Below are 24,447 nucleotides of genomic sequence, written 5' to 3' on the forward strand. Positions count from 1 at the left end.
CTTTAGCCATGAAACGAACTACCACCGCTCGTGTTCATGTTCGCGAGCTCGACACTCATGGCGCCCGCAGTGATCGATCTCACTGGCACGCCAGAGCCCGATGACTTCTCTCCAGCGGCAAAATCGGCGTTGAACGGGTTTCAGCCTCGGAAGCAGAAGGATGGCCACACCAACATCAACCGCGCCGCTTCGCAAGTAGGGCTGAACGGCTTTCAGGCAAGAGAAGACAGTCGGCGGTCGACAAGCGTTAGTTCAGGCACACCTTTTGGAGTGTTCGTGCCGTTGGTACTAGATCCCAACCCACAGGAACATCACCATGTAATAGGCAACGGCCATGCACACACCACTCTCAACGGCTGGAGTCCGCTCTCTACACCCGCGCACCAACCGACGCAAGTGCAGAAGGACTCTCTCGCCTCGCTGCTGCGGAGAGGCGTGGTAGCGACGCCTCCTTCAACCCAAAATCATCCCTCACCTTGGAAGGCATCGGCACAGTCGAATGCGACAAACGGGTCTCGGCAGGTCAACGGCTCTCACATGACCGCATCTGCGAGCAAAACGCATACTGGGTCTAGCAGACGGTACACTGACGTGACTGGTACCTTCGAAGATGAGCGCGTTCAATTGTCTCCGTCGGCCGGAGTCGGCGCCCGGTCGGCGTTCAGCAGTGCTAATGTCCCTTCCGCTAAGCGAAGGCGTGTCGATGACCCTCCAGCATACATCTCGCCCTCAGCAAGATTTCAGGAGCGTACCCAACCAGTGGCCCTGACCGCGAGCCAGCCAGTGCCCGTGAATGCACATTCGTTCCGGCCAACGCGGCCGACGCAGTCGATCCAGCCAGTACAGCCAACGCAGCCAACGCAGCCAGCACAGCCAGCACAGCCAACCCAGCCGGATGTTAGCTCTGGCAGACATGGCGATGTCTATACCCCTGCTGAAGATGCTCTTCTCGTCAAGTTGAAGGAGGTGGAAGGACACCACTGGAATACCATCTTCTCACGTTTTCCTAATCGCACCCCCGGCTCAGTTCAGGTGCGGTACTCTGCGATTAAGAAGCGGAGAGCCGCCGAGATTGCGAAACCTTCTTCAGCAAGGTCCAAATCTACAACACAGCCGCATGCAGCCACTCCTGTGCTCGAAGATAGTGATGGTGTCGGCCGTCAACGCCAACGCAGAAGACGCAACAACGAGGCCTCGGTCCTTTCCGGATTCATCTCCTGGGCTGATTTGAAAAACGGGCGTCTCGCTGATGTTGATGAGCCCTCCTCCACAGAACGAAGCTCGCCGGAAAGAGACTACGCGCAATTCGTTGGGGAATGTCTACACCCGAAATCACTCGGCCGCCTCCTACGGCAACGCGAGCTAGGCAACGGTTTGCAGGCCAGATCCATACCGAACGAGCTAAAGGAACACGCTCTCAAAACTGTCGGCCCCAGGAAGTACTACAAAGGCACATCTGGAGATGTCGTGTGTGTTGCCTGGGCCTCGGACGGCAATCGATTCGCTGCCGGTTCGATCGCACTCACGGATGAAAGAAGCATGCAGTACAACCAGTCCTGCAATCTGCTAGTCGGCGACTGCGAGCGGAGCCTACTACAGGAACTTCCCGACCATCACATCCCTCGCCCTAAGCTTGACCCAGGCTCTAGCAATGTCAATGCGTTACACTCAATGCGCGAAACGCAGGACCCTCGGCTTTTCATGACCATTGCTAGTGTGCAGTTCTCGCCGGATGATCAGACGCTCTACTCAGCTGGCAGCGATGCTAAGGTCAGAGCGTACTCCGTCGGTCCTGGGCGCGCTTCTCTGCAGTACGAACTTGAGCATTCCGCTCCCCTTGATCTCATCTCTGTCAGCAATTCGAACGTTCTTGCCACCGCCTGTCACCAAGCGGCCGATGGCAGTATCGCTATATTCAACGGACCCGAGCGTGTACAATCGCTCTCCCCTAGCCGGATGGGGCCTCAGACCGATACTGCTATCTATCCGTCGGCATTGCGGTGGGGAACAGCTGCCCACCACAGCCATTACCTTCTTGCGGGCTTCTCTATCGACAGCTTAGACGCGGAGCGCACTGATGCGGGCGAAATCCTGCTGTGGGATGCCCGCGCCGAAGATCGTCTCAAAGTCAGCGGCGACACTCGCAATGTTTTTGACATAGCGTGGAACCCGAACCCCAGCCCTGCATCGTCAGTCTTCGCTGTCGCTAGCACACGTGGCAGCGAAAAGGTCAGTCGAGGCACGCGAAGCGTTGTATGCTGCTACACGGGCCAGGGTAATAGCGCTGCCAAAGGCATTGCATATGAATGTCCAGCTTCCGACATCAATGATGTGATTTACTGTCAACACGACCAGAACCTGATCGCAGCCGGCGCAACGGACGGCAAGGTATACGTTTGGGACCAGCGCTTTGCTAGACGAGATTGTAAGCCGCTTCATATACTGGAGCACGGCGCTACACTGAATGTCCTCGATCACGACCGTGAGCGGGAGTTGGCTGATACTGGTGTGCGCTTCATCTCGTGGGGAGCTACGGGCTCTCGTCTATACACTGGCTCCTCCGATGGCGTCGTCAAAGTCTGGAATCCCTACAGATCTACCGACGGGGCCCACATCAAGGATGTGGCCACCTTCACTTCCGCAGTCATGTCAGGTGCATTCAGCCCGGACTATCGCGATCTCCTCATCGGAGAAGACCAAGGCCGCATCAATTGGTTAAGCGTTGGCTACGATGACAGGCCAGTCCGGTCTATGCCACGATTTGAACTGGAGTCAGCGCCGTCACCGGTGGTCCTCAACGAGCGGGATCCCCCTTTTGTGGCCGCTCGTGAATTACTACACTCCTCACAGATCGCGCTGAAGCCTATGGGAGATTTGCCTAAACGCCAGGCCGTTCAAGGACCTCGATACCAAGGCCCGTTCCTCGCGGCATCCGCCTCCGAACTTCAGGAGGCGCAACAGCAGTACTATGATGCTTTGTACCGCCAACAAGAAGCTCACTCCACCGCCTCGATGATTGAACCCAACCCTAACGACAACGACGACAACGATGATAATGAGCAACGAGTCCAGCAAGCCAAAAAACACTTCCAGGAAGCCGAAGCCAAACTCAGCCTGGTGTGGGGAGGCATCGACGACGCAGCCACCCTACTCCCCCAAGCAGAAGCAAACCAACTCGCCCTTCAGTGCCGAGCCCGCAATTGCCTCACGTTCGACGCCGCCGACGAATCCTGCAAACTCGACTGCAACTACCTCCCCGCAAGCATAGACGTAGTCCCCGACTCCCAGCGCTCCGAATCGCGCATCCCCGCCGCCCTGCGAGCCATTGCACCGCCCCTACCTGACGAAACGACCGACTTGCCGCACGAAGACCTCGTCGAAGCAGGCTACACGCACAAATGCATGTCATGTCTCGCGCCAGCGCTGCGGCCAAGTGGGAAAAACAGATTCGCGCTCTGTGAGCGATGCACTCGGAGGAAGCATGGGTTGACTGCTTCTTGCGAGCGGTGCGCTGCGCCCGTTCGTCCTGCTTTGGGTGCGAACGCGACGGAGAATCAATTGTGCGAGAGGTGCTGTTTTGCTTGCTTTCGGTGTGCGGGCAAAGCGGCTGTGAGCTGTGATGCGATGGAAGTTTCTTGTGAGGCGTGTGGGACTACGTGGAGTGCGGGTGTATTGGGCTATGAGATTACGAGGCGGGAGAGCAAAAAGATGGATGGAGGACTTGAGCGGCGTGAGGGTCAAGAGGTCTTGGCTGGGGCGGAAGAAGCAGTGAGATTGGGGAATCGGCAAAGGGAGTACTATGCTTCGCTCTGGGAACGAGCGCTGGTCCCTCACTATGATTATGCAGTCGAGTAGCTGTCAGTCGACTGATGTTGCATATGTCGAGCAACAAGTAGTCACAAGCTCGAACATATCTGGACAACCATCACACCCAGTCCACCGGGTCCCTCAACACCCCTAGCAACCTCTCCTCTCGACTCCCCTTCTCGGGCTCATGCTGATACTGCCAGCGCGCCGTAAGCGGCAAGCTCATCAGAATGCTCTCAATCCTCGCCCCCGGCGTATTCAGCCCAAACGCCGTCCCGCGATCATGCACCAGATTGAACTCCACGTACCGCCCGCGCCGCAACTGCTGCCACTGCCGCTCCTTCTCCGTGTACGCCAGGTCCTTCCTGCGCTGCAGGATAGGGAGATACGAAGGCAAAAACGCGCCAAGGCACGACTGCACAAAGGCAAAGAGCGACTCCTGATCCTTCTCGCTCTCGTCGAGGTCGTCGAAGAAGATGCCGCCGATGCCGCGGCGCTCGCCGCGGTGCGTGACGTGGAAGTAGTCGTCGCACCACTGCTTGAAGCGCGGGTAGTAGGCTTTGTCGTGCTTGTCGCACGCGTCCTTGATGCCGCGGTGGAAGAGGATGGCGTCTTCGTCGAACAGGTAGGAGGGCGTGAGGTCGGTGCCGCCGCCGAACCACCACGAGTTGGTGGTGCCGTCTTTGTTCGCCGTCTCGAAGTAGCGGTAGTTGAGGTGCACGGTGGGCGCCATTGGGTTGATGGGGTGGAGTACGAGACTTAGCCCCGCGGCGAAGAATTCGAGACTCTCGACTTCGGGGTCGAGGGCTTTGTGGTGCACGCGCATTTTGGCGATGGCGGCGCGGGGGAGCGTGCCGTACACCACGGATGTATTGACGCCGGCTTTTTCAAACACGTTGCCGTCTTGCAGGACGCAGGTGATGCCGCCTCCACCTCTCGGACGCTCCCACTTGTCGACGGTGAATTTCTTGCCGTCGATGGCGGACAGGGCTTGCACGATTTCCTCCTGGTTTTGCTGGATGAATTGCTCCATTCGCAGACGCATGGGGGAATTGGCGTTGATGCCGGACTCGCGCTTGTTGAGCTGGTCGCGCTCGGCTATAGTGGGTGCTTGTAGCTGTTGTGCATTTGGTGGAGGCTCATCGGGTGGTGATGTCTCTCCTGTGAACTGAGGCGAGTCTCGATTAGCGGAGGCATCAGCTTCGATGTACGAATTTCATCTTACCATTGAGTACGCCAACGTCCCTACAAAGACCACTCCAACCGCCAACCGTGTCTTTGGAGCAGTCACTCTAGTCTTCTGGGGACTTCCTGGCGGGAGAGGAGGTCGTGTGCCATCGGAGATCCATCTTCGGCATGCACTACGACAAAGTTGATGTCTGCCAGACAACGCATTGCGATATGCCGATGACCGCGCCGATTTGGCGCACGACGTCAGCACTGCGTCGAGCTGCAGCGGGCGAATGGCGTGCATCTTGATGCTGATTTGTGAATGTCGGCGTATGTTTCGTCTCAAGGAGACTTACTGAAATTGCCAGGTGGTGATGTCGTGGACGCGATGCTTAGTCATGAGCATGGGACCGAGGCTGGAGCTATGGCCACCACTCCTCACTGCATGAGGTTATTCTATGCGATTTCTTTTATTGCACTCCTGTCAACCACACGCTTTTGCCCGAGCATGCATGCTCTACTGCACATATCCATGCGCCTTCAACCACTCCCGCACGACCTCCAGATCCCGCTCGAGATACTTGGCATTGCCCGTGATCGTGTCGCCAACAACCGCCAAACCACGATCAAAGCCACGAGTATCCTTGTCCTTGTAGAATGCCTCGATCTCCTTCTGCGTCTCAAGCGACGTGAAACGCTGCAGACCCATGCGCAAAAAGCGCTCCAGGACCACGGGGTTGCCGCCCAAGCGCTCGTGGATCGCCGCCCAGTTTTCCTTGGTGTACTTCCACACTTCATCGCGCACCTGCGAGTTCGCTGCAAGGCTGCCGCCGACGGTGTGGACGTCTTGAGTGGCCACATCGGAGAAGGCAAAGGCCAGGTGCTCCCTTGCCAGTTCGGTTGTCTGCACTTGGCCCATGGATTGCAGGCAGATTTCCTTGCCGTCGGCCGAGGTGGTAGTGTTGTACTCGTGTCGAAGCGCTTTGTACGCCTCCTCGCCGCCAAACTTGACGTTGATCCTGAACACTGCCGAGCGCAAGGACGGATGGATGGCCTTGCTGTCTCCGCCGACGAACGCTTTGAAGCGCTTCTGAGCTTCGGTCTTCGTGGACTCGTGGCCCGCGAGACCAGCAACTTGCAGGAGCAGAGCGCGAAGCTGCCCGGTAAGGAAGTCGTCGTTTTGTGCGAATTCCCAGCCAATCTTGTCCGTCGCTGCGGAAGCCAGCTTGAGCGTGAATGCACGCAGGCCCTCTGATACTTGCGCATCAGAGGCAAAAGTGGAGCGGATTTTGCTCAACGTAGTGATGACCTCTGACCACACGAGGTAGTTGTCCTCGACGGAGAAGCCTTCAAGGAAAGAGAGCACGGCGGCTGTAGTGCCTTCGCCCGCAACAGCAAGAGCCCCGGCGTCACCGATCAGTCCAATCTTGTCCTCTACGCTCAGCTTGTCGAGCGACTTGCTAAGCTCCACAAGGCGCTGTGGCGGCAAGTTGGTTCGGTAGAAACCAGTCTGATCCGCATTGATCTTGTAGAAGCTCGTGTCCACATCGCGGTACGTGTAAGTCTTCTCCGTCAGAGCCTCGCGTTTGGCATCGGTAGCTTGCGGGCCAGTCTTCAGTCCAATGGGAATCCACCAGACGGTCTCGTCTTCATCCGGCTGCACTTCACCCGACGTGAGGAAGCGAGACTGCTTCACGCTGATCTGACCCGGCTCCTCGGCGACGGTGACAACCGGGAAACCAATCTTGCGAATCCATGGGTCCATGAAAGCCGTGACGTCCTGCCCTGAAGCCTTGCTAAGCGCATCCCAGAGGTCGCTGGTCTTTGCATTGCTGTACTTGTGCTTGTGGAGGTAGTCCGACACACCCTGGAGGAAGACTTTTGGTCCGAGATGCGCCGCCAACATGCGAATCACCGAGCTTCCCTTCAGATAGCTGATGGCATCGAAGATCTGATCGACCTCGAGCGAGTTCTTCACTGGCACTTCGATCGGATGGCTCGTCCTCAAGCTGTCCAGGTTGAACGCCGTTTGCATGCCCTCGGTGACGAATTGCGCCCAGACGTTCCAGTCAGGATGCAAGTGGTCCACGGCATACCAGCCGACCCAAGTGGCGAATCCTTCGTTGAGCCAGAGCTCGCTCCACCAGTCCATAGTCACGAGGTTACCGAACCATTGATGTGCCAGTTCGTGAGCGACAACGTACACGATGCGGTTCTTGTACTTTTGATCGGACGTGTATTCGTCGTAGAGGATGGCGGTGGTACGATAGGTGACGAGACCCCAGTTCTCCATTGCGCCGTGTGACTACGAAGCACGGTCAGTAAACATTCTCATTATACGATGCGAACAAACGGGGGAACATATAGCAGCCTGGGATGAGAGTTCAGACACGCGCGGTGAGCATTGCTGCAAAGAATGAGGAATCGACTTACAAATTCATGAACAGCCAGCATATCCACCTTCGGCAGGGGATAATCTATCTGGAAGATCTGGAAAGCGAGTCAGTCAGTCGATGTCCAGCATTGAAGCAAGGGCTGAGGAAGAAGTCACCTCAGAGAAGTAGTCCACGACGCGATGTGCGCTGTCGAGCGCCAAACGACCCTGGTCCTTCAACCCTCTTGTTGTATACACCCTGACGGGCAGGTTCTTGCCGTTGTACTTCCTCCTCGTGAAGTCCTCGATATACTCGAAGTCACCGAATGCCCACGCAAGCAGATAGGTGCTCATGACGGGCGATCGATCAAAAGACACAATCTTGTGGCCCTCCGTCTTGCTCTTGCGCGTCTCTTTCTCAGGCATGTTGGACAGGGCGGTCAAGTCCTCGGGAATCTCAATCTCAAAATCGAAGGTGGCCTTGAGGTTGGGCTCGTCGAAGCAGGGAAAGGCGCGGCGGCAAGAGGAGGACTCGAACTGCGTGCTGAACATGTAGTGGTTGTCGCTGTCCCTCGCAACGCCCTTGGACGCGGGGACGGTCGGCTTGTAGCGCGAGCGATAGAAGCCTTCCAAGTGGTTGTTCATCACGGCCTCGAAGGAGATGTGCAGCACGGCCTTGGGCGACTCGGGGAGATCTTGATCGAAGGTGAAGGTGCATCGCTGGTTGGTGGTGTCGTAGGAGGTGTTGGAGGCCTTGATGGACGAGGCATTCTTGCCGCTCTCGGTCGTCACGGAGGCGGAGTGGATCTTGGTGTCGACGGTGTTGATTGTGATTGATTTGGTGGCTTTCTTGATGTTGAGGTCGATGTCGACGGTGCCTTGGTATGTCCAGGGCTCACCGGCCTTGAGATCGAAGAGGGAGATGGCGTAGTTGATCGGCTTGACGCTGCGTGGGTGTGTTAGCCTGTTTCTCGACAAGGTGTACCTCAATGGTCACTCGTACTCAGCCGGGAGAATGTCACGATCGGACGCCATCTTGAGCAAAGTGCTGGATGCTTCGCTGGAACAATGTCTCTTCTGGAGCCCGATAGGGTATGTGTTTGCAAGTCGCGGTATCCTGCGGATGGCGGCTCTTCTATCAGCCCTTTGTAAGTGTGATGCTGCTTGCGAGCTCGAAAGAGAGTAGGCTCTGATGGCGCAAGCGGCCAACGACGGCTTTATAGGCAGCTGAGGACCGGAGTGAAAGAGTGGATGCAACACCCCACTAGTCCCTCTCTGTAAGGCACGCGCAGACCACGAGGGGAGCATTCAAGAGGGAGGGCGGGATTGTGCAGGTGGATGGAAGCTAGAAGGCCGAGTATTTCACTAATTGTGGAGGTCGGAGTTCGGAGTGGAAGGTGCGAGTGCATGTGGAGCGTGCGGATTAGGCAGGTGCAGGTACCCGCGTGCCCTGAGCCTGATTGCTTCCTCTACACGATTGCTTTACCATCTACTTTAGGCAGGGAGCCGGCTAATGATTGCTGGAAGATGGGCGCGTGTGATGGCGGGAAGAATGTACCGTTTCTTCTCACAAATACAGACGGCTTTTCCAGTCCTCCCTATCGTTATAACGACTCTCTAGGAATGTCGCAACGCCCTCTACGCTGCTGCTGAAACGCCGTGCTCATGCCATCATCCCTAATACCAACGCTATGCTCACACGCTCTTCATGAATGACCCTTCAAAGCCGCACCAGCACATCCACACATGGTATGCGGAACTGCCTTCTCTCCACCAGATTCCTAAGCCACTCGAACCCACTGATAGAAGCGGACGCCCCGAGTTCCGACCCGCCCGTCCATCTCTTTCTTGCACTGTCCAGTCCTGCCCCTACGACCGAGCCAGCAGTCCCGTTCAAGGCGGACATTGCGATACTCGCTGCTCCGTCCAGTGCATCTGCAACCGTTGCGTTCCATCCCAGGAGCGGTCCTGCGATCGATGTTGCTGACTGCCATCTTGGCTCGAACCAGTCGGCGTGGAAGTCGTAGAGGGAGAAGACGAGGACAAATAAGAGGATCGAGCAGTACACGCAGGGTCGTTGGAGGACGTAGGTTGCTGTGAGGAAGAGGAAGACGTAGATGGGTGATGCATTCGTTCTGTTGTCGTCCATTAGCAACAACTCATTCCATCTCTTCTGAGCCAAAGGCAACGTACAAGCAAGCAAGAGTAAAAACCCAAGACCGTAGACAAAACATCTTGCCCGACTTTCCCGGCCGGATGTTTCGGCTTTCCCAGGGGTGGGGTTGGAAGGGTGGCGATTTTGGTTGATCGCAGGGACTATAGTCGGTCCATATGCCCAGCAAGTCGTCGGATTCACAATCTTGTTGAAGGTGTAGGTCGTGTGCTCCGTTTCAAACGTGAGCGCTGAAGATGCTCGGGCGCCAAGCACGACATTTGGGGAGGCTTCCCCGGCGGCAAGATGTTGACAAAACGAGAGGTATCATACCTCGACTTTTAACCAGGGGTCTGCGACTTCACTTCATCTGTCCGAGAATGCAGCGTCGTACTGTCTTGTGTCGTCCAAGGTGACAACGACATGTCTAGCGACCCTCTCATACCGTCACCATGGGAGCCCCCACCTAGAGTATTCGAAATGCACAAAGCTGTCCGCACAGTGAATGTTTTCCTGCTCACGGCCAGTCCTTTCTCTACTGTCTTTGTCCGTCAACGTTGACTCTGAAATACAGTCTCACAATACTCCCTCGCAGCAATGTCACACACTACAATGTCTCAGTGATTCTGTTTCAGATAGTCTAGTTCAGATTCACCTTCATTACGCACTCGTCCATTTGCTGCTCAGTTACCTGGCTTATTTGTGCCTTCACATGGTGTTTCACTTTCTCTACGCATGTGAATAATTTGCCGTGCTTTTGCTCTCTTCTCATCCCCTGTCTTCCTCCTTTCTTCCTTCTTTCTACTCTATGATGCTTCGTTCATCCTTCAACCTTCGAAACTTCTCTGCTCGTCAACTTCCTTTTACCACAACTCGGCAAGAACGAAGCAACTCCACATTCAAGCCATGCTCGGCAAGCGCAAACGAGCAGATGGGGACGGGGACGAGGGCGAAGATGATAATGAGGACACGCTTTTCATCTTCGACGAAAACAACAGTCGCACCGGATACACTGCCGCGTGCAACGACAACGATGGCGAGGCTTACGCTTCCCGAGCAGATGAGCCCGAGCCCGTGGAGGAGAACGAGGGCACGCTCTTCATCTTCGATGAAAACAACATCCCCACTGGGGACACTGCAACATTCGACGACAACGATAGCGAGCTCGATGAGTCCCCGCTTCAACCATACACAGAGGTGGACAGCGACGATGATATGGATGAGGGCGCCGGCACTGGAGCTATGTACGATCCTTCCACCAAACCGTATCCCAGATGCGCCGCATACGACAAACGCATTTCCGAGATCCAACCAGAGGTCATCAAGCTTCCACGGAAAATCAATGATGTTCTTCAGCGGCATTGGTGCGAGAGTCCGCAATTTTGCATTCAGCAAGATGCTGCGAAAAGCCTTCTCCAGATACATCCGGTGAAGAAGTTCAGGATCGCCCTACTCGGAAACGCTGGCACTGGTATGTATGGACTCCAAAATGAGCTCGGATCGTTGCTAACAACCCCAGGCAAAAGCTCAGTGCTCAACTCGCTCAGTGATCTGGGAAATCTGGCGAAATCGGTACGTGCTTCCTTTCTTTGATGTGCTTCATTGCTGACACAGTCCAGTCGAGCATCGGAAGTAGCGTCACCTGTGTTCCCACAGAATACTCTGGGGCATACCCCGGCCAAAGAAAGAATTGCTATGCGTACATCCACTATTTCGACATCAAAGAGATTCGCTCCATGCTTCAAGAGCAACTCTGGGACTACAACGTCTATCAATTCGAACGCGACCAGCAGTGGGCACCCGAGATCGTTACTGGCTATCAGCTCAAGAACCAGAATGCCTTCAAAACCTTTCGAACTTTGTTTTGCGACCTCCTCGAGTTCAAGGATAATGACCGCGCCCGTGAGACGTTAGAGAAAGCGTACAACAAAAACGACAATCGGCTACTCGAAAAGATTGTGGGATCGTGTGAAGAGAAGCTGAGAAACAAGATTACAGACCAAGGATACTTCGAATGGCGCGCAGCTAACACACTCGAAGCGCTGCGGAAAAAGATTGACCCTCTGACCTTGTCCGGGCGCAAGTTCGATCAGCCTGCATTGTGGCCCCTCATCCGGCAAGTCAGTATCTTCGTCCGAGGTCCGCGCATTCTCAACGACATCACCATCGTCGATCTTCCTGGCATATCGGACACCAATGAGTCTCGTGCGAATCTGACGAAAGAGTACATCAAATCTTGCGACTGCGTCTGGATTGTGTCAAGGATAGACCGGGTTGTCGATGATGATACGGCGCTGCGCCTGCTATCCACCTACGGCCGGGTGTTCAAAGGCAGTGTCGCGGTCATTTGTACACGATCCGACGACAATATTGCCAACGAGCAGCAGCAATTGGCCGAAGACCTGCAAAGTCGTGGACAAGACATGGCCCGCTTCCAACAGATAACCATCAATTTGAAGACAATCGAGACTCAAATCGCCCAGGCGAAGAGCAAACTTCGCACAGCTCGAGCAAGCGGAGCGCAGGCGGTGACGAAGAATGCGGAGGTTGTTCGGTTGAAAGCTGCGTCGGTTTCGTTGAAACGCCAGCGCCTCGCTTCATTGGTCCAGGCGCGCAATGCCTGGGTCACCGAGCAGCTTCAAGAAAAAGCCCAGCACAATCTACCTGCAGGTGATGTGCTGCAGGTCTTCTGTGTGTCGAACTCGCATTATGCCGCCGCCAGAGGCCTCGTCAAGCATGAAGGCCTTACGCTGGAAGCCGCTGCCACCGGGGTACCAGCTTTGCGTGCGTTTGCGCTCACCCTTCCTGCATCGAAGCTTCTTCGTGAGCTCGACGACTACAAAAGCAATTTGTTTGTTTTCCTCAAGAACTTGGAACTCTGGGTGAGCAAGTCTTCCGTCGAACCTCGTCGAGGACTTATGCAGCATGTCAAGCGCCCGTACAATGAGCTTACGAAACACATGCTGCCTCGCAAGGGAGAGTTCGAGCGAGTGCTAAGAGACACCATTACAACTCCGATGCGTGCTGTGCGCCACGCTGCCACTAAAGCAGCACTCGAAGTGACTGCAGGCAAGAGCAGGAATATGCATCACTCCTCCATTCGGGCATTCATCAGGAAACGCGGCACGCATGCTACGAGTGTGTGCCCAGAACAATGCTGGAACGAAGAATTCTCGGAAGTATCCTCGGACAAAGCCATGTCCGCCATGCCGGCCTTGGAAGCTGAATTGCTCGGAGCCGACGGCAAGTTGGAAGCCAAGGCTCACAAGGATCTCCGAGCGGTCATCACAGTTCTCCGTGGTACCCAACACATCTATTGGCCTTCTTCGTTTCAATGCTAACGATGCTAGGCCAACCCTATCACGCCTCCATTCCTGTGGAAACACTGAAACAGCTGGTAGAAGGCCATGTCCTTGGCATCAGCAACGCGTTCAGGGATGCTGCTGAGGCCCGTGAGAGGCACCTGCGGTACGCCGAACCATCCCTCATGATAAGAGACCGTTGGCTGATCCATGCAGAACGATCCAACTCGACATGACGCAAGACAGTGACCAGAACTATTTCAGTCTCACCATGATTCCCGTCTACGACAGTTGCAACAATGACTCCGGTAAGCCGCAGCCTGATGTGGTTCTATCTTCCCACCTGACCATTCCCAGGCAAAGGCGTGACGGCGCGTTCAATGGCGAAAATCGAGAACCACCTGATGCAAGTCAACGAGCGCTCTCCTTACACGATCCTCGCAAGGAAGGCTACCAACGCGATACGAAAAGCGCAAGAACATCACGAAGCTCGGATCAACAGAGGCGTACGACGGATCTACAAAGACTTTTACACCACCGTTGATCAAACTATCGAGCGTGAGATCGAGGATCCGACGGAGACCTTGGTGATACAACATCTCAAGAGGGAACTTCCAGCCATCAATTCGGAGTATGCGAGACTCTCGGACACATTCGAGAGGATCAAGCGCGAGTATGCTAAGTGAGCGAGCACTGCGAATGAGATGACCTGGGGAGTGCGGCGGATGGTGTATTTGGAGAGATAGGAGGAAGCAAGCAGCCCCAAGCACAGCATCTGATCCAGCTAGGAGGATATACCGAGCGATGCTCACGGACATGGCAGAAGCTAGGCTCAGTATATACGGTAAACCGTGATACGAGCACATAAGTATTCAATAAAGAAAACACTGTGAAAATCATCGTGAGTCTCGAGGTTTTCAAAGCCCTTCATTTCAAATTACAAAGGCACTCCCGCGAACAACAAGCGTATTGCTCCGGTCCGGACGCCGTCAACGCCCAATAGCATCGTCTAAACCTCTCCGCATGCTCGTCCATTCCATCTCACGTCAAGCAATGAAAAGACATCGCACGTCTGGCGGTTCGTGTATTGCACAAGCACGTTCCCAACCACCCATTGCCGAGATCAAGTAGGTCATTCCACAGCCAATATGCCATCCGCTGCTCAGCAGCACTGGCCTGACTTCTTGCCGTCTCCAGGAGGATTGGAAGGGCCGAGGGGGATGGAGGTGCCTTGGCCGGGGCCGGGGCCTGCCTCGCCTTGGTCCAGAGCTTTCGATGAGACGATGCGGTAGATCTCTGCGCACTTGTTAGCGTTGGGCTTCACCACAAACGCACTGCAGGTGGACCGGGTGAGGACCTGGCGAAGGCCACGTCTCCTCCGATAAGGGATGCAACATACCCGTCAATTCATTCTGGAAGGCCAGCTCGACATTGCTCGCATCCAACGCCGAAGTCTCGATGAAGCTCAACCCATTCTGGCTCGCAAACTCCTTGGCCTCCTCGGTGGGCACAGCCCGCAAATGCCTCAAATCGCTCTTGTTGCCCACCAGCATGATGACAATGTTCGTGTCGGCGTGATCCCTGAGCTCCTTCAGCCACCGGGTGACATTCTCGTAGGTCTGGTGCTTGCTGATGTCGTAGACGAGCAGGGCGCCGACGGCGCCGCGGTAGTAGGCGGAGGTGATGGCACGGTAGCGCTCCTGGCCCGCCGTGTCCCAGATCTGGGCTTTGATGGTCTTGCTGTCGACCTGGATGCTGCGGGTCGCGAACTCGACGCCGATGGTGGATTTGCTGTCGAGGTTGAATTCATTGCGCGTGAAGCGGGAGAGCAGGTTGGATTTGCCGACGCCGGAGTCGCCTATTAGGACGACCTTGAAGAGGAACTGTGCGAGGGGGTGCTGTTAGTATGATGTTCTGGACCGCAGGGAGTTAGGCAACGTTGCAGCTCGTACGTCGTACTCGTCGTTGGCCATCGTGTCGCGTGCGTCGGCGAGATTTGTACCACGCCCGGCTTCGGTAGTCGTGAGGGGAGTGAGGAACAAGGGAGAGGCGTGTGTGGAAGGGTGTGGGGAGAGTGGATGCTTTCGTGAGCCAGTGTTTGCCTGGTCCCGTCAAGAAAATGGTGTCAAAGCACAACCCTCCCTGAACCGCGCCCCACCTTGGCCTTGGCGTGCACGTGCTCGCGTGTGGCGGTCGTGGCAGTGCCTTGAATTTGACTTCTTGCCTCTTGCAGGATGATGAAACCAGCCTTACCGCGTCTGACGCCTCCGATGATTGCGAGAGCAAACCACCTGCGGCATCTCGAGACCGGAGGCGCTCGTCATTGACAGCCTTGAACGCCAGAGCGGAGACTTGTCCGTTCAAACTCAGAGTCATGTCAGATGGCGAGTATGACGATCACGGCTCGGACGATGATATTGCAGAGGTGGTGAACGGCGGCGGCGGGGGCTCGCGTGGAAATGGCCGGGCGATGGCATCTCGTTCCAAGGGCAGGGAGCAGGCCAGATGGGAAGCCGCCGCAACGAGCAACTGGGAACTTCACGAAGGTGCTGATGGCGATATCGAGGGCGTTCTCGGCGGGATCGAGGAGGCGGGAAAACGCAAGAGGTGTGTACTGACGATCGTATGCCCCTGTCCTCTACTGACTCTGGGCCGGTAGATTGCTAAAAGACACCACGCCTCTGCAACGAGGTATCATTCGCCACACCATACTCATCCTCGACCTATCCACTGCGATGTCCGAGAAGGATCTACGGCCCACGAGGCTCCTACTGACCATCAACTATACCATCGGATTTGTCAGGGAGTTCTTCGAGCAGAACCCCATCTCTCAACTCGGGATCTTGGGCATGCGTGATGGCATCGCCATCCGCATCAGCGACATGTCTGGCAACCCAAACGATCACATCAACGCAGTAAAGGCGCTGCGAGCCATCGAGCCCAAGGGAAACCCTTCTCTCCAAAATGCGCTAGATATGGCCCGGGCGGCACTCTACCACACCCCCTCGCATGGCACAAGGGAGGTGGTGATCGTCCTTGGCGCTTTACTTACTTCAGACCCTGGCGACATTCACGATACCATCAAAGCGTGCATCAAAGCGCGGATCCGAGTGAGCATCATCGGTCTCGCTGCTCAAATGCACATTTGCGCTGAGATCTGCCGAAAGACGAATGCTGGTGATGAGAACTGCTACCACGTTGCCATCGATGAGGTGGACTATCGCGAGCTGCTGATGTCAATTACGACACCGCCAGTCGTACGCTCGACTGACACCGAAGCGCAGCGACGGAATCAAGCCGCGTTACTCATGATGGGCTTTCCGTCACGCATTGTCGAGGAAAATGCAACGCTGTGCGCGTGTCATGGGAACCTCACCCGCGGTGGCTACCTGTGCAGCCGGTGCAAGGCCAAAGTCTGCAACCTTCCGGCCACATGTCCAACGTGTGACCTCACCCTCATTCTCTCCACGCATCTGGCCCGATCCTACCACCACCTCTTTCCGTTGAGGAATTGGGCCGAAGTTTCTTGGAGCCGCGCGAGGGAAAGAGGGAGTACGCAATGCTACGGCTGTCTTACGCCATTCCCGCGTATTCCTGCAACTCAGCAGGGCCATGACGAGGAACCAACAGCGGCCAGACGCCCGCGAGCCGAAGGAGCGAGTGAGTCGAGTCGTTACGAATGTGAGACGTGTCAGAATCACTTCTGCATCGACTGTGACGTCTTTTGCCATGAGACCGTGCACAATTGTCCAGGGTGCCAGAGCCGGGCCCATCTTCCAAGCATGGAAGGCCGCCAGAAGGAAATCGATGGTTCGATGCATATCTGAAATGATCCTTCACGCCAAGCAACTTCCTACGCAACCAACAACGACGTCGCATTGCGCCCGGGGTGTCAGAACTCGGCTCATCTCCCGAGCATGGAAGGCCGCCAGAAGGAATTCGATGATTCCATTCACATCTGAAATAATCCTCCACGCCATGTAACCTGCCACGCAACCAACCATGACCTCGGCTCAAATCCGGGGTGTCAAAGCTCGGCTCGTCTCCCGAGCATGGAGCGCCGCTGGAAGGATATCGACGATCATCGACGATCCCATGCGTATCTAAAATAGCCCTCGACGTAAAATAACCTCGACGCCACGCGACTTGTCGGAGCCAAATGACGACTTCAAATGGCGTCCGTGGTGTCAGAGCGGGGCTCATCTCTCGAGCATGAAAGGCGGCCAGAAGGGTATCGACGATCGCATGCATACCTTATCTGAAATGGTCAATGATACATGGAACATGTCATTCGACTAATCATGAGATTGCTTTCTGTCCAGGGTGGTCAAAGCCTGGCACATCACCCCAACATCAGAGACAGCCGAGAAGGACATTGACTATCCTATTCATCCCCGAAGAGATCTCTCGATGCCATGCGACGAACCATGAGAGCGGATCGATCGCAGTTCGCAGGCTGTGATCGCACGTATGTTCAGCCACGGTGGCACTTGCGCGCAGCCGCGTTGGAATCTTTTCTTCAGGCCTTCCCGGAACGTACCGACCGACTGGTTTCCAACGTTGGTCCCTCCCTCCACGTGCGGCATGTGGAGAGATATCTGGGGAAGCTCGAACGCGGAAGGACGTCCGTGTTGCTTTCGGCCACCCTAGGCTCGTTCCGCAAGGCTATCTGACACAGAGTTGCTGGGAAGGCGACGCGAGCGCAACGCGGCTCGCTGCAGCCTTCTGCATCCGCAAGCGACAGGCTATGTAGATTCAAGATTAACGAGATACATCGAGCTAGATGAGTAAACAGGCTGGCGGTTCTAAAAACTGCCACCGCTCATCTGCACCAAACGCCTTGCGCCAACCCTGCCGTGGCGGGTGCAGTCCGCGCTGTTCCTTGCTCCCCGCGCTGGGCTTTGCTTCTGCTGATGCATCATGACACACCCGCAATCTTGCTATCCGACTAGGGTGCGCTGCTATGCGCGACGAGCGCGCGGTGTGGTTGGTGTTGTGCGGCAATTGCGGTAGAGTGAAGTCGCTGCCGGCCGCTTCCGGATCGGCGATGAAAGCACCACAGTAGGCAGAAGGTATTGCCTGAACCATCGCTGATCGGTTAGACTTTTATTATTATTCTATCCTCGCACCGTCTGACTAAGATCACGGTACCAATTTCAGCTGCCTTCCACCCTGCCTGCCCCCACATGCAGGTATCGCGGCCTCGAAAGCTACAGCGTCTCCTCCGAGGAGAACCGCGTGGACTTGCAGGCGGCGTTTGGAGTGGTCATGCGCCGTGCCGCCTCGCCAACCAGGGGTTCCCGGGATGTGTACCAAATAAGGCTGGACGGACATGCTTCTCACACACTTAGTAAACGAGTATGCGACAGGGCTGCGAGGCCATGTTGGTGGAGGACGTGAATAGAATGCCTTACGCCCGACGCGTCCGTCGCCAACCGCGCGAAGGTATATCTATCGCCTGGGTAGCCTGGGATCGTCGAGTCAACTTCCCAGCACAACCACAATCGAGCCACCCGCACAACAGCAGCTCCTCCTTACTCCCTCCTACTCTCATCTCAACACATATTTCCAACATGCCTGGCTCCCGAAGCGCAGCGCCTATGCGCAACCTCTCCTCCAGCGAGCAGGCTCGCCGTGTCGCCGTCTCTGCCCGCAGCAAGCTCCTCCGCGAAGTCGGCAAAGGCGACATGAACTTGCGCGTCTTGATCGGCCACGCCAACCTCCTCGACAGTTACATGGGCTCCTGCACCATCTCCACGCCTCAGAAGCAACAAGTATCCGTCACCACCAAGCAGCCCAACTACTACGACGAAGACAGCGATTCCAGCTCCGACCCCGAATACTACGATGACACCGACTCGGATGATGACTCCTACGACGAAGACAACGACGTGTTCGAGATGGAACAGATCGAGCAGGTCGAGGACATCAGCCAATCACCGGGCCTGGTTCGATCACGAAACCGTCCCCTTGTCAAGCATGCACCCGTCCATGCTCCACCTCGGATGGTCAACAACTCCACTCGCGCGAAGCCGGCGCAGACCCGGCAGCTCGAGGTAGTAGTGGAGGTCGGCGACATGTCGGACGAGGAGCAAGCTCCAGCAGCCTGCAACCCGAAGCGACCCGGTCGCAAGGAGGACGCGCAGAAGTCTCGCAAATCCGCCTCCTCCTCCTCCGCCAGCAGCCGGCGTGACCACCCCCCAGCAACCCAGCACACGAAGCTGCCGCACTCGCGGGCCGGGACGGGCGCGCGCCCGCAAATGCTTGTCTCTGTCACCGCCTGAGCTCTCCTTTTCAATTTCCGGCAACGATCGCCGATATTCATTCTCCAGCTTCTTTCGCCTTACGAAGAATTGCTTCTTGATTACTTAGCGTGGCGCTTTTTGGGCGTTGATGATTCAGCAGATACCAGATGACTGCTGGTGCTGATGCTGACGCCGTTTGGATTTCGGCGAGTCTCTCGGAAAGACTTTTGGGAATGGGAACATGGGCATCACTTTGACATGGCGAATCGGGGCTTGATACAAAGGTGGAAAAAAGTAACTTGATGTATCGATGTAAATGCTGTATCACTTGTCCAAAACATTCCTCGATCTTGGCTATTCTGTTTGATTGCCTCCTGCTTTTTGTGAAGCGCAGCCTTTCGAGCAAGTCAGCCTTATTGCAGACTCACTGCTCAAAGTCGCGGGATGAAGTGGTCGCGCTGTCAGCCTTTAAAGTCGTGGTAAATTCGTGGCTTCAGAGCGTGTTATTTCTTCGTTAGAAGCCTAAGGCGTCTAGGACTTAGATTTAGAAGGTAGAACAACGATTAACCGAAGACATATGACTTCTATAAGCTTTAAAAGGTGCTTTGTCGTCTTCTTATCTAGTAAAGTGCTATTAAATCTGATTTTCTTCATTAATTATAGAATAGAATAGCTTAAAGTGGAGATCTAGAGCCTCTGTACTAATTTAAATATATGAGGAATACATGTAGATGGACCAGCGTTTATTACGTAATTACGCACTAGCGCTCTTTTGAAAGTCTTAGGACTTCGATTTCAACTCCCTCGTTTAAACAACTACAACCACCGCGAGGCCCTGCCTGCCTGGAGCGACACCAAAAGCGCGTGCACCCTCCGATCACGCCCTCCTCAACCGACTCCAGCTTAGGACGCTTCGTTTGGTGGAGTGTTGCGGCGCTTTGAGACGCGTAGGCGTTCGGGAACCGTGAAGGTGAGTGAGTGTTTGACGTGGGGTAAGAGCTACCCGGCGGGTTTCATGTCGCAAATATATTCACAATTCAACTTGTGAAGAGTGGTTTGGAATATGTGAATGGTTGCCAGACTCTCGTGGCCATCTTTGAAACCACATGCCATGCTTTCAATCTCCCCACGTGAAGCATATCGACTGGATTCCTGGCACGTATGCTGATCTACTTACGCAGGAACCTGTCGACCTGATGTCTGCGGACAGGTGATGCCACATCCAGCAAGGCTCGTGGCGCCTGTTTGAAAGCAGCTATGGCTCTCGATGGGGATGCCGACGTTCTTATGGATGAGGACGTCCTCGCAACAACCGAGCGGGATGTACTGGACTCCCATGTTTCCTCAGCAGTCTTCGGCGGTAGAACGCCACCGTTGAAGGGAGAAGGGGTCAAGTTGGAGGTCTTTGACCAGCACCTGACGAAACGCAAAGACGCCCCGCGACCGGCAAAGTATGGCAACCTCCCGTACGCCACCTTGCAGACTGGCTTGGTCTATGATGTGCGAATGCGCTTTCACGTCGAGACTATGCCGACAGAAGATGATGTTCACCCCGAAGACCCACGTCGAATCCACGCCATCTTTGAGTCTTTTGTCAACGCTGGCCTCGCCTGGGGTGAAGGCACAAATGGTCCATCGAACGAGTACTACATGGGACGGATCGATGTTCGAAAGGTGACCAAAGAAGAAGTCTGCCTCGTGCATACCGAAGCCCATTGGGACTGGATTCAATCCATCAACACTTGGACAGAAGACGATTTTGAAGAGCCGCAGCAGCATCCTGGCCATAAGATGGACTCGGTGTACATCTCTCCACTTACGCCGTACTGCGCGGCTTTGTCAGCGGGAGGTGCGATCGAAGCTTGCCGCGCGGTCGTGCTCGGCAAAGTCAAGAATGTGTTTGCTGTCATCCGACCACCCGGCCATCACGCTGAGCGAGAGGACGCGAAAGGCTTCTGCTTCTACGACAACGTCAGCATCTCAACCAAGGTGTGTCAAAGGGAGTTCGGCGATCGATGCCGTAAAGTGCTCGTCTTGGACTGGGACGTGCATCACGGCAACGGAATTCAGCAGGCGAATTACAACGATCCAAACGTCCTCTACATCTCTCTCCACGTGCACGAGAGAGGACGATTCTATCCTGAACGTTCTTATCGCGACGGACGTGTGGCGTATGGAGATCATCTCCACTGTGGCGCCGGTGCCGGGCTTGGGAAGAATGTCAACATTCCGTGGAGTAGGAAGGGAATGGGCGATGCAGACTACGTGTATGCATTCCAGCAGGTGATCATGCCCATCGCCAACGAATTCGACCCAGATCTTGTCATCATTGCGGCGGGATTCGATGCCGCGGAAGGGGACATGCTCGGAGGATGCAACGTGACTCCCGCTGGCTACGCACACATGACGCATATGCTCATGTCCCTCGCACAAGGCAAGGTCGCTGTCTGCCTCGAAGGTGGCTACAACCTCGAGTCGATCGCGAGATCTGCGACGGCCGTTGCCCGAACACTGATGGGCGAACCACCTGAACGGCTCCAAGATGTCAATCCTACTGCCAGTGCTGTTGACGACATCAAGCGTGTCTTACGGCAACAGAGTCGCTTTTGGGCCAGCCTCTACCCGAAAGACATCTCAACGCGACTCAATGTTGGCCTCTTGCACGGCGAGAGGATGCACGATGTTGTGCGAAAGTGGCAAGCGACGACACTATGGGAACAATTTGGAATGTCTCCTCTCTTCGTCTACAACAAGCATCTTTCGAAGTCATTTGAGAACCAGGTGCTCGCAACGTAAGTCAGAACCCAGAACGCAAATGACTTCTTCACTGACATTTCAATAGTCAGAATTACTACACCGCTCGGCCGCTGCTTGTCATCCTGCACGACCCGCCAGAGCTCCTCGCCTCTCCAGACCCTCGCACCGGCGTGGTCGAGCTTCACAACACCTGGCTAGTAAGTGTTGCACAACTGTCATGCAATTGCAGACAGATCGCTGACCTAGAAATCAAGACTGATATTGTAAAGACCTACATCGAGTGGGCGGTCAACCAAGGCTTCGCGGTCATCGATGTGAATCTGCCAAAGCATGCCTCCGACATTGACGGCCAGCAGAAGCATGAGGAGGTCGACTCGGTGGAGAACAGGACGCTCGAAGCGACGCAGCTGTTGAACTATTTGTGGGACAACTACATTGAGCTCAACGACTCCACCCACGTCTTCCTTATGGGCACGAACATCGGGCACGGCGCCATCATCAACTTCATCAAAGGCAACGAAGAGCGCGCACAAGATCAGCTCACGGGCGCGATATCTTTCGTCCAAGACGTACCCCTGCAGTCCTGCAGATCCGTCAACAATGATGCTCTGGGCGTCTCCCTTGGCTCGTGGTATCACAGCATCTCCCTTGTCTTCGTCACATCCGAACACAACTTCTGGTCGAGCGATGTATCACGGAAGCCGAAGAAGCGGTTCGGCAAGGTGAACCGCAGCAGTGAAGAGACCATCACCGATATGCTCATCGAGCATCAAGACGCTGTCTACGAGCTGCTTTCGGAAGATACTCAAGAGTGGAGGTCGGCAAGGCCGATGTCAGAGGATGAAGCGAGCGTCGATCGACCTGCCACTTCGAAGTTGCCGCCGATTAGCAACTTTTCGCTGTCGCCTGCGCCGAAGCCTGCGTCGAAGCGTCCGCAGTCCCCTTCGAAGGCGACAAACATGGATTTGCTGAGCTCACCACGGGGTAGGCATGCTCAGCCAGTACCCCAGGGGAGGCCGTCGAGAAGTCCGATGAGGTGAGGTGGCAAAACCTATCACCAAGAATCCTACGAGTTTTAAGTCGTGATACGAAGAAGCACGATACAGATCGATAATCGGTCTCCGTTGCCCACACCGATGATGCAAGGGCTTCGGGAGATCAGATGGACATGAGAGGTGTGTTCTCTATGCTATCGCCTCTCGCACCCCATCCAGCCGTGCCCATCCTTCGAAAGCCATCACTGAATCTTTAGTTCAGGAGTAATGCTCTCGCTGTCCTCCTCTGTCAGTTCCACACCAAAGAAGTCCCTCAATGCATCAACGCGCTCCTTCTCCGTCTTACACTCCCGCAACACCTTCCGATCGCTCCCGAAGTTACGTCTCACCGTGTCGTTCAGCATCGTTATATCGCCCACGATCTTCTCACCCGCCTCGTCCGCCAGCATCTTGGTGATGATAAGCACATACGTAAACAGACACGCCTTGTTCGTCGACGTGAAGTAATTCATCATCTCGAAATCCTGCGGCAAGAACTCGGCCTCGGTGAATGCGTACGTCGGGATCCACGCGCGCTCCTCTCCCTCTGCAACCTCCGGCTTGTAGCAGACATCAAAACACCACAGCTTCGGCACCGCCCCGCCGCCCTCCTCCTCGGCAGAATAACTCTCCGCAATCGCACGCTTCTGCAACCGGATCCGCCGCGGCGCAATACTCTCCAGCTCCACGCCGTCTTGCAGCTTGTACACTGCACAGGGCCCCATGTTGCCCATGCCCACATCCACCACCCACCACTCCCCGTCCAGCAACACCAGGTTCAGCATGTGATTCCACCCATCGTACGTCTGCCCTTGCTGGGCCCGCACGTGCTCCGAAGGACTCATCATCCTCGACACGCGCGCCGCGCAATTCCGCACCCGGAACCCCAGCGAGCGCAGCACCGTGCCGAACAAGCCGTTGTTCTCCATGCAATACCCGCCGCGGTGCCCGTTCCGACCGACGATTTTGGCGTACAGGTCGTGCATGTCGAGACTGAGCGTTTTGCGCGGCGAGTAGTGCAGGGAGAGATTTTCAAAGGGGACGGTGGTGAGGTGGTGCAGGACGAGGGCTTTGAGGAGTGGAAGGGCATGCTGGGTGCTTGTGGCCAGGCTGGGATTGGATAGGATGGGGGACTTGAGGTGCGTTGGAGGCAGGTTGATCATGTGGAAATAAGCGTTCAGCTGGTCTTTGGTGTAGCGTGGGCGATCTTCCGGTTTGAGAGGGACTTGAGGGAGCATGTTGTTGGGCGTTGCGTGCGGCATGATTGCAGCGATTACTTGGAATGCAAGATGAGTGTCGTTGCAATTACGGTTCTTCAAGACAATGCAGCCGCGATATATATGGACTCCAGCAGACGTATAACATCATCAACATGAAGCGCTGACATAACTTAGCTCGCTAGGGGCTGAAATGTTCGCGTCAACTTTATTTCCGTCGCGAACATCATCGACGGTCTGGAGCAGGCACGGCTAGCATGGACGGCTAGCATGCCGGTGCAGATCACTGCCCCATCAAGTAGTAGGTCGGCTTCGTATCGCTCGTAAGGCTTTCCCCATTCGACGTCGTTACAAAGCTTACGCAAGACGCCGACAAGAAAATCTCCTCA

At 55.5% G+C, this 24,447-nt stretch overlaps 11 protein-coding genes across 11 annotated transcripts; 5 read left to right on the forward strand and 6 right to left on the reverse strand.

Moving 5' to 3' along the window:
• Window positions 1-537: 537 nt before the first annotated feature.
• On the forward strand, window positions 538-3,490 carry BDY17DRAFT_313947 (WD40-repeat-containing domain protein; the record flags this gene model as incomplete). The annotated part of the gene is made up of 2 exons (XM_033735773.1): window positions 538-3,409; window positions 3,447-3,490. 2 exons carry the CDS (start codon window positions 538-540, stop codon window positions 3,488-3,490), a joined length of 2,916 nt encoding a protein of 971 aa, XP_033585232.1.
• A 435-nt stretch (window positions 3,491-3,925) lies between these two features.
• Window positions 3,926-5,281, reverse strand: BDY17DRAFT_328190 (Coproporphyrinogen III oxidase; the record flags this gene model as incomplete). Its single annotated transcript, XM_033737808.1, has 2 exons — window positions 3,926-4,975; window positions 5,033-5,281. The coding sequence occupies 2 exons, from the start codon at window positions 5,279-5,281 to the stop codon at window positions 3,926-3,928; spliced, it is 1,299 nt and encodes a 432-aa protein (XP_033585233.1).
• A 60-nt stretch (window positions 5,282-5,341) lies between these two features.
• On the reverse strand, window positions 5,342-8,685 carry BDY17DRAFT_305594 (peptidase family M1-domain-containing protein). Its single transcript, XM_033734891.1, has 5 exons — window positions 8,355-8,685; window positions 7,529-8,297; window positions 7,411-7,467; window positions 7,343-7,348; window positions 5,342-7,276 (listed from the first exon to the last, which is right to left on the reverse strand). The coding sequence occupies exons 1-5, from the start codon at window positions 8,657-8,659 to the stop codon at window positions 5,495-5,497; spliced, it is 2,919 nt and encodes a 972-aa protein (XP_033585234.1). The 5' UTR covers window positions 8,660-8,685; the 3' UTR covers window positions 5,342-5,494.
• On the reverse strand, window positions 8,686-9,797 carry BDY17DRAFT_305597 (uncharacterized protein). Its single transcript, XM_033734892.1, has 2 exons — window positions 9,545-9,797; window positions 8,686-9,486 (listed from the first exon to the last, which is right to left on the reverse strand). The coding sequence occupies exons 1-2, from the start codon at window positions 9,583-9,585 to the stop codon at window positions 9,072-9,074; spliced, it is 456 nt and encodes a 151-aa protein (XP_033585235.1). The 5' UTR covers window positions 9,586-9,797; the 3' UTR covers window positions 8,686-9,071.
• A 1,225-nt stretch (window positions 9,798-11,022) lies between these two features.
• On the forward strand, window positions 11,023-13,013 carry BDY17DRAFT_56323 (uncharacterized protein). The gene is made up of 2 exons (XM_033738507.1): window positions 11,023-11,075; window positions 11,123-13,013. The coding sequence occupies exon 2, from the start codon at window positions 11,240-11,242 to the stop codon at window positions 12,842-12,844; it is 1,605 nt and encodes a 534-aa protein (XP_033585236.1). The 5' UTR covers window positions 11,023-11,075; window positions 11,123-11,239; the 3' UTR covers window positions 12,845-13,013.
• On the reverse strand, window positions 13,014-13,932 carry BDY17DRAFT_56324 (uncharacterized protein). Its single transcript, XM_033738508.1, has one exon. It carries the CDS (start codon window positions 13,669-13,671, stop codon window positions 13,183-13,185), a length of 489 nt encoding a protein of 162 aa, XP_033585237.1. The 5' UTR covers window positions 13,672-13,932; the 3' UTR covers window positions 13,014-13,182.
• Window positions 13,933-13,967: 35 nt separating this feature from the next.
• Window positions 13,968-14,778, reverse strand: BDY17DRAFT_313951 (GTP-binding protein; the record flags this gene model as incomplete). Its single annotated transcript, XM_033735774.1, has 3 exons — window positions 13,968-14,101; window positions 14,205-14,703; window positions 14,758-14,778. The coding sequence occupies 3 exons, from the start codon at window positions 14,776-14,778 to the stop codon at window positions 13,968-13,970; spliced, it is 654 nt and encodes a 217-aa protein (XP_033585238.1).
• A 497-nt stretch (window positions 14,779-15,275) lies between these two features.
• BDY17DRAFT_258611 (Ssl1-like-domain-containing protein) lies at window positions 15,276-16,632 on the forward strand (the record flags this gene model as incomplete). Its single annotated transcript, XM_033731791.1, has 2 exons — window positions 15,276-15,412; window positions 15,465-16,632. 2 exons carry the CDS (start codon window positions 15,276-15,278, stop codon window positions 16,630-16,632), a joined length of 1,305 nt encoding a protein of 434 aa, XP_033585239.1.
• A 1,271-nt stretch (window positions 16,633-17,903) lies between these two features.
• On the forward strand, window positions 17,904-19,391 carry BDY17DRAFT_305608 (uncharacterized protein). The gene has a single exon (XM_033734893.1). The coding sequence runs from the start codon at window positions 18,166-18,168 to the stop codon at window positions 19,087-19,089; it is 924 nt and encodes a 307-aa protein (XP_033585240.1). The 5' UTR covers window positions 17,904-18,165; the 3' UTR covers window positions 19,090-19,391.
• A 946-nt stretch (window positions 19,392-20,337) lies between these two features.
• Window positions 20,338-22,847, forward strand: BDY17DRAFT_258496 (histone deacetylase; the record flags this gene model as incomplete). Its single annotated transcript, XM_033731780.1, has 3 exons — window positions 20,338-21,842; window positions 21,893-22,004; window positions 22,062-22,847. The coding sequence occupies 3 exons, from the start codon at window positions 20,338-20,340 to the stop codon at window positions 22,845-22,847; spliced, it is 2,403 nt and encodes an 800-aa protein (XP_033585241.1).
• A 197-nt stretch (window positions 22,848-23,044) lies between these two features.
• On the reverse strand, window positions 23,045-24,079 carry BDY17DRAFT_258247 (N-hydroxyarylamine O-acetyltransferase; the record flags this gene model as incomplete). The annotated part of the gene is made up of 1 exon (XM_033731756.1): window positions 23,045-24,079. The coding sequence occupies one exon, from the start codon at window positions 24,077-24,079 to the stop codon at window positions 23,045-23,047; it is 1,035 nt and encodes a 344-aa protein (XP_033585242.1).
• Between the last annotated feature and the right edge of the window lie 368 nt (window positions 24,080-24,447).

Source organism: Neohortaea acidophila, assembly GCF_010093505.1.
Source record: "Neohortaea acidophila strain CBS 113389 unplaced genomic scaffold BDY17scaffold_13, whole genome shotgun sequence".
In the NCBI taxonomy this organism is placed as follows: Eukaryota; Fungi; Ascomycota; class Dothideomycetes; order Mycosphaerellales; family Teratosphaeriaceae; genus Neohortaea; species Neohortaea acidophila.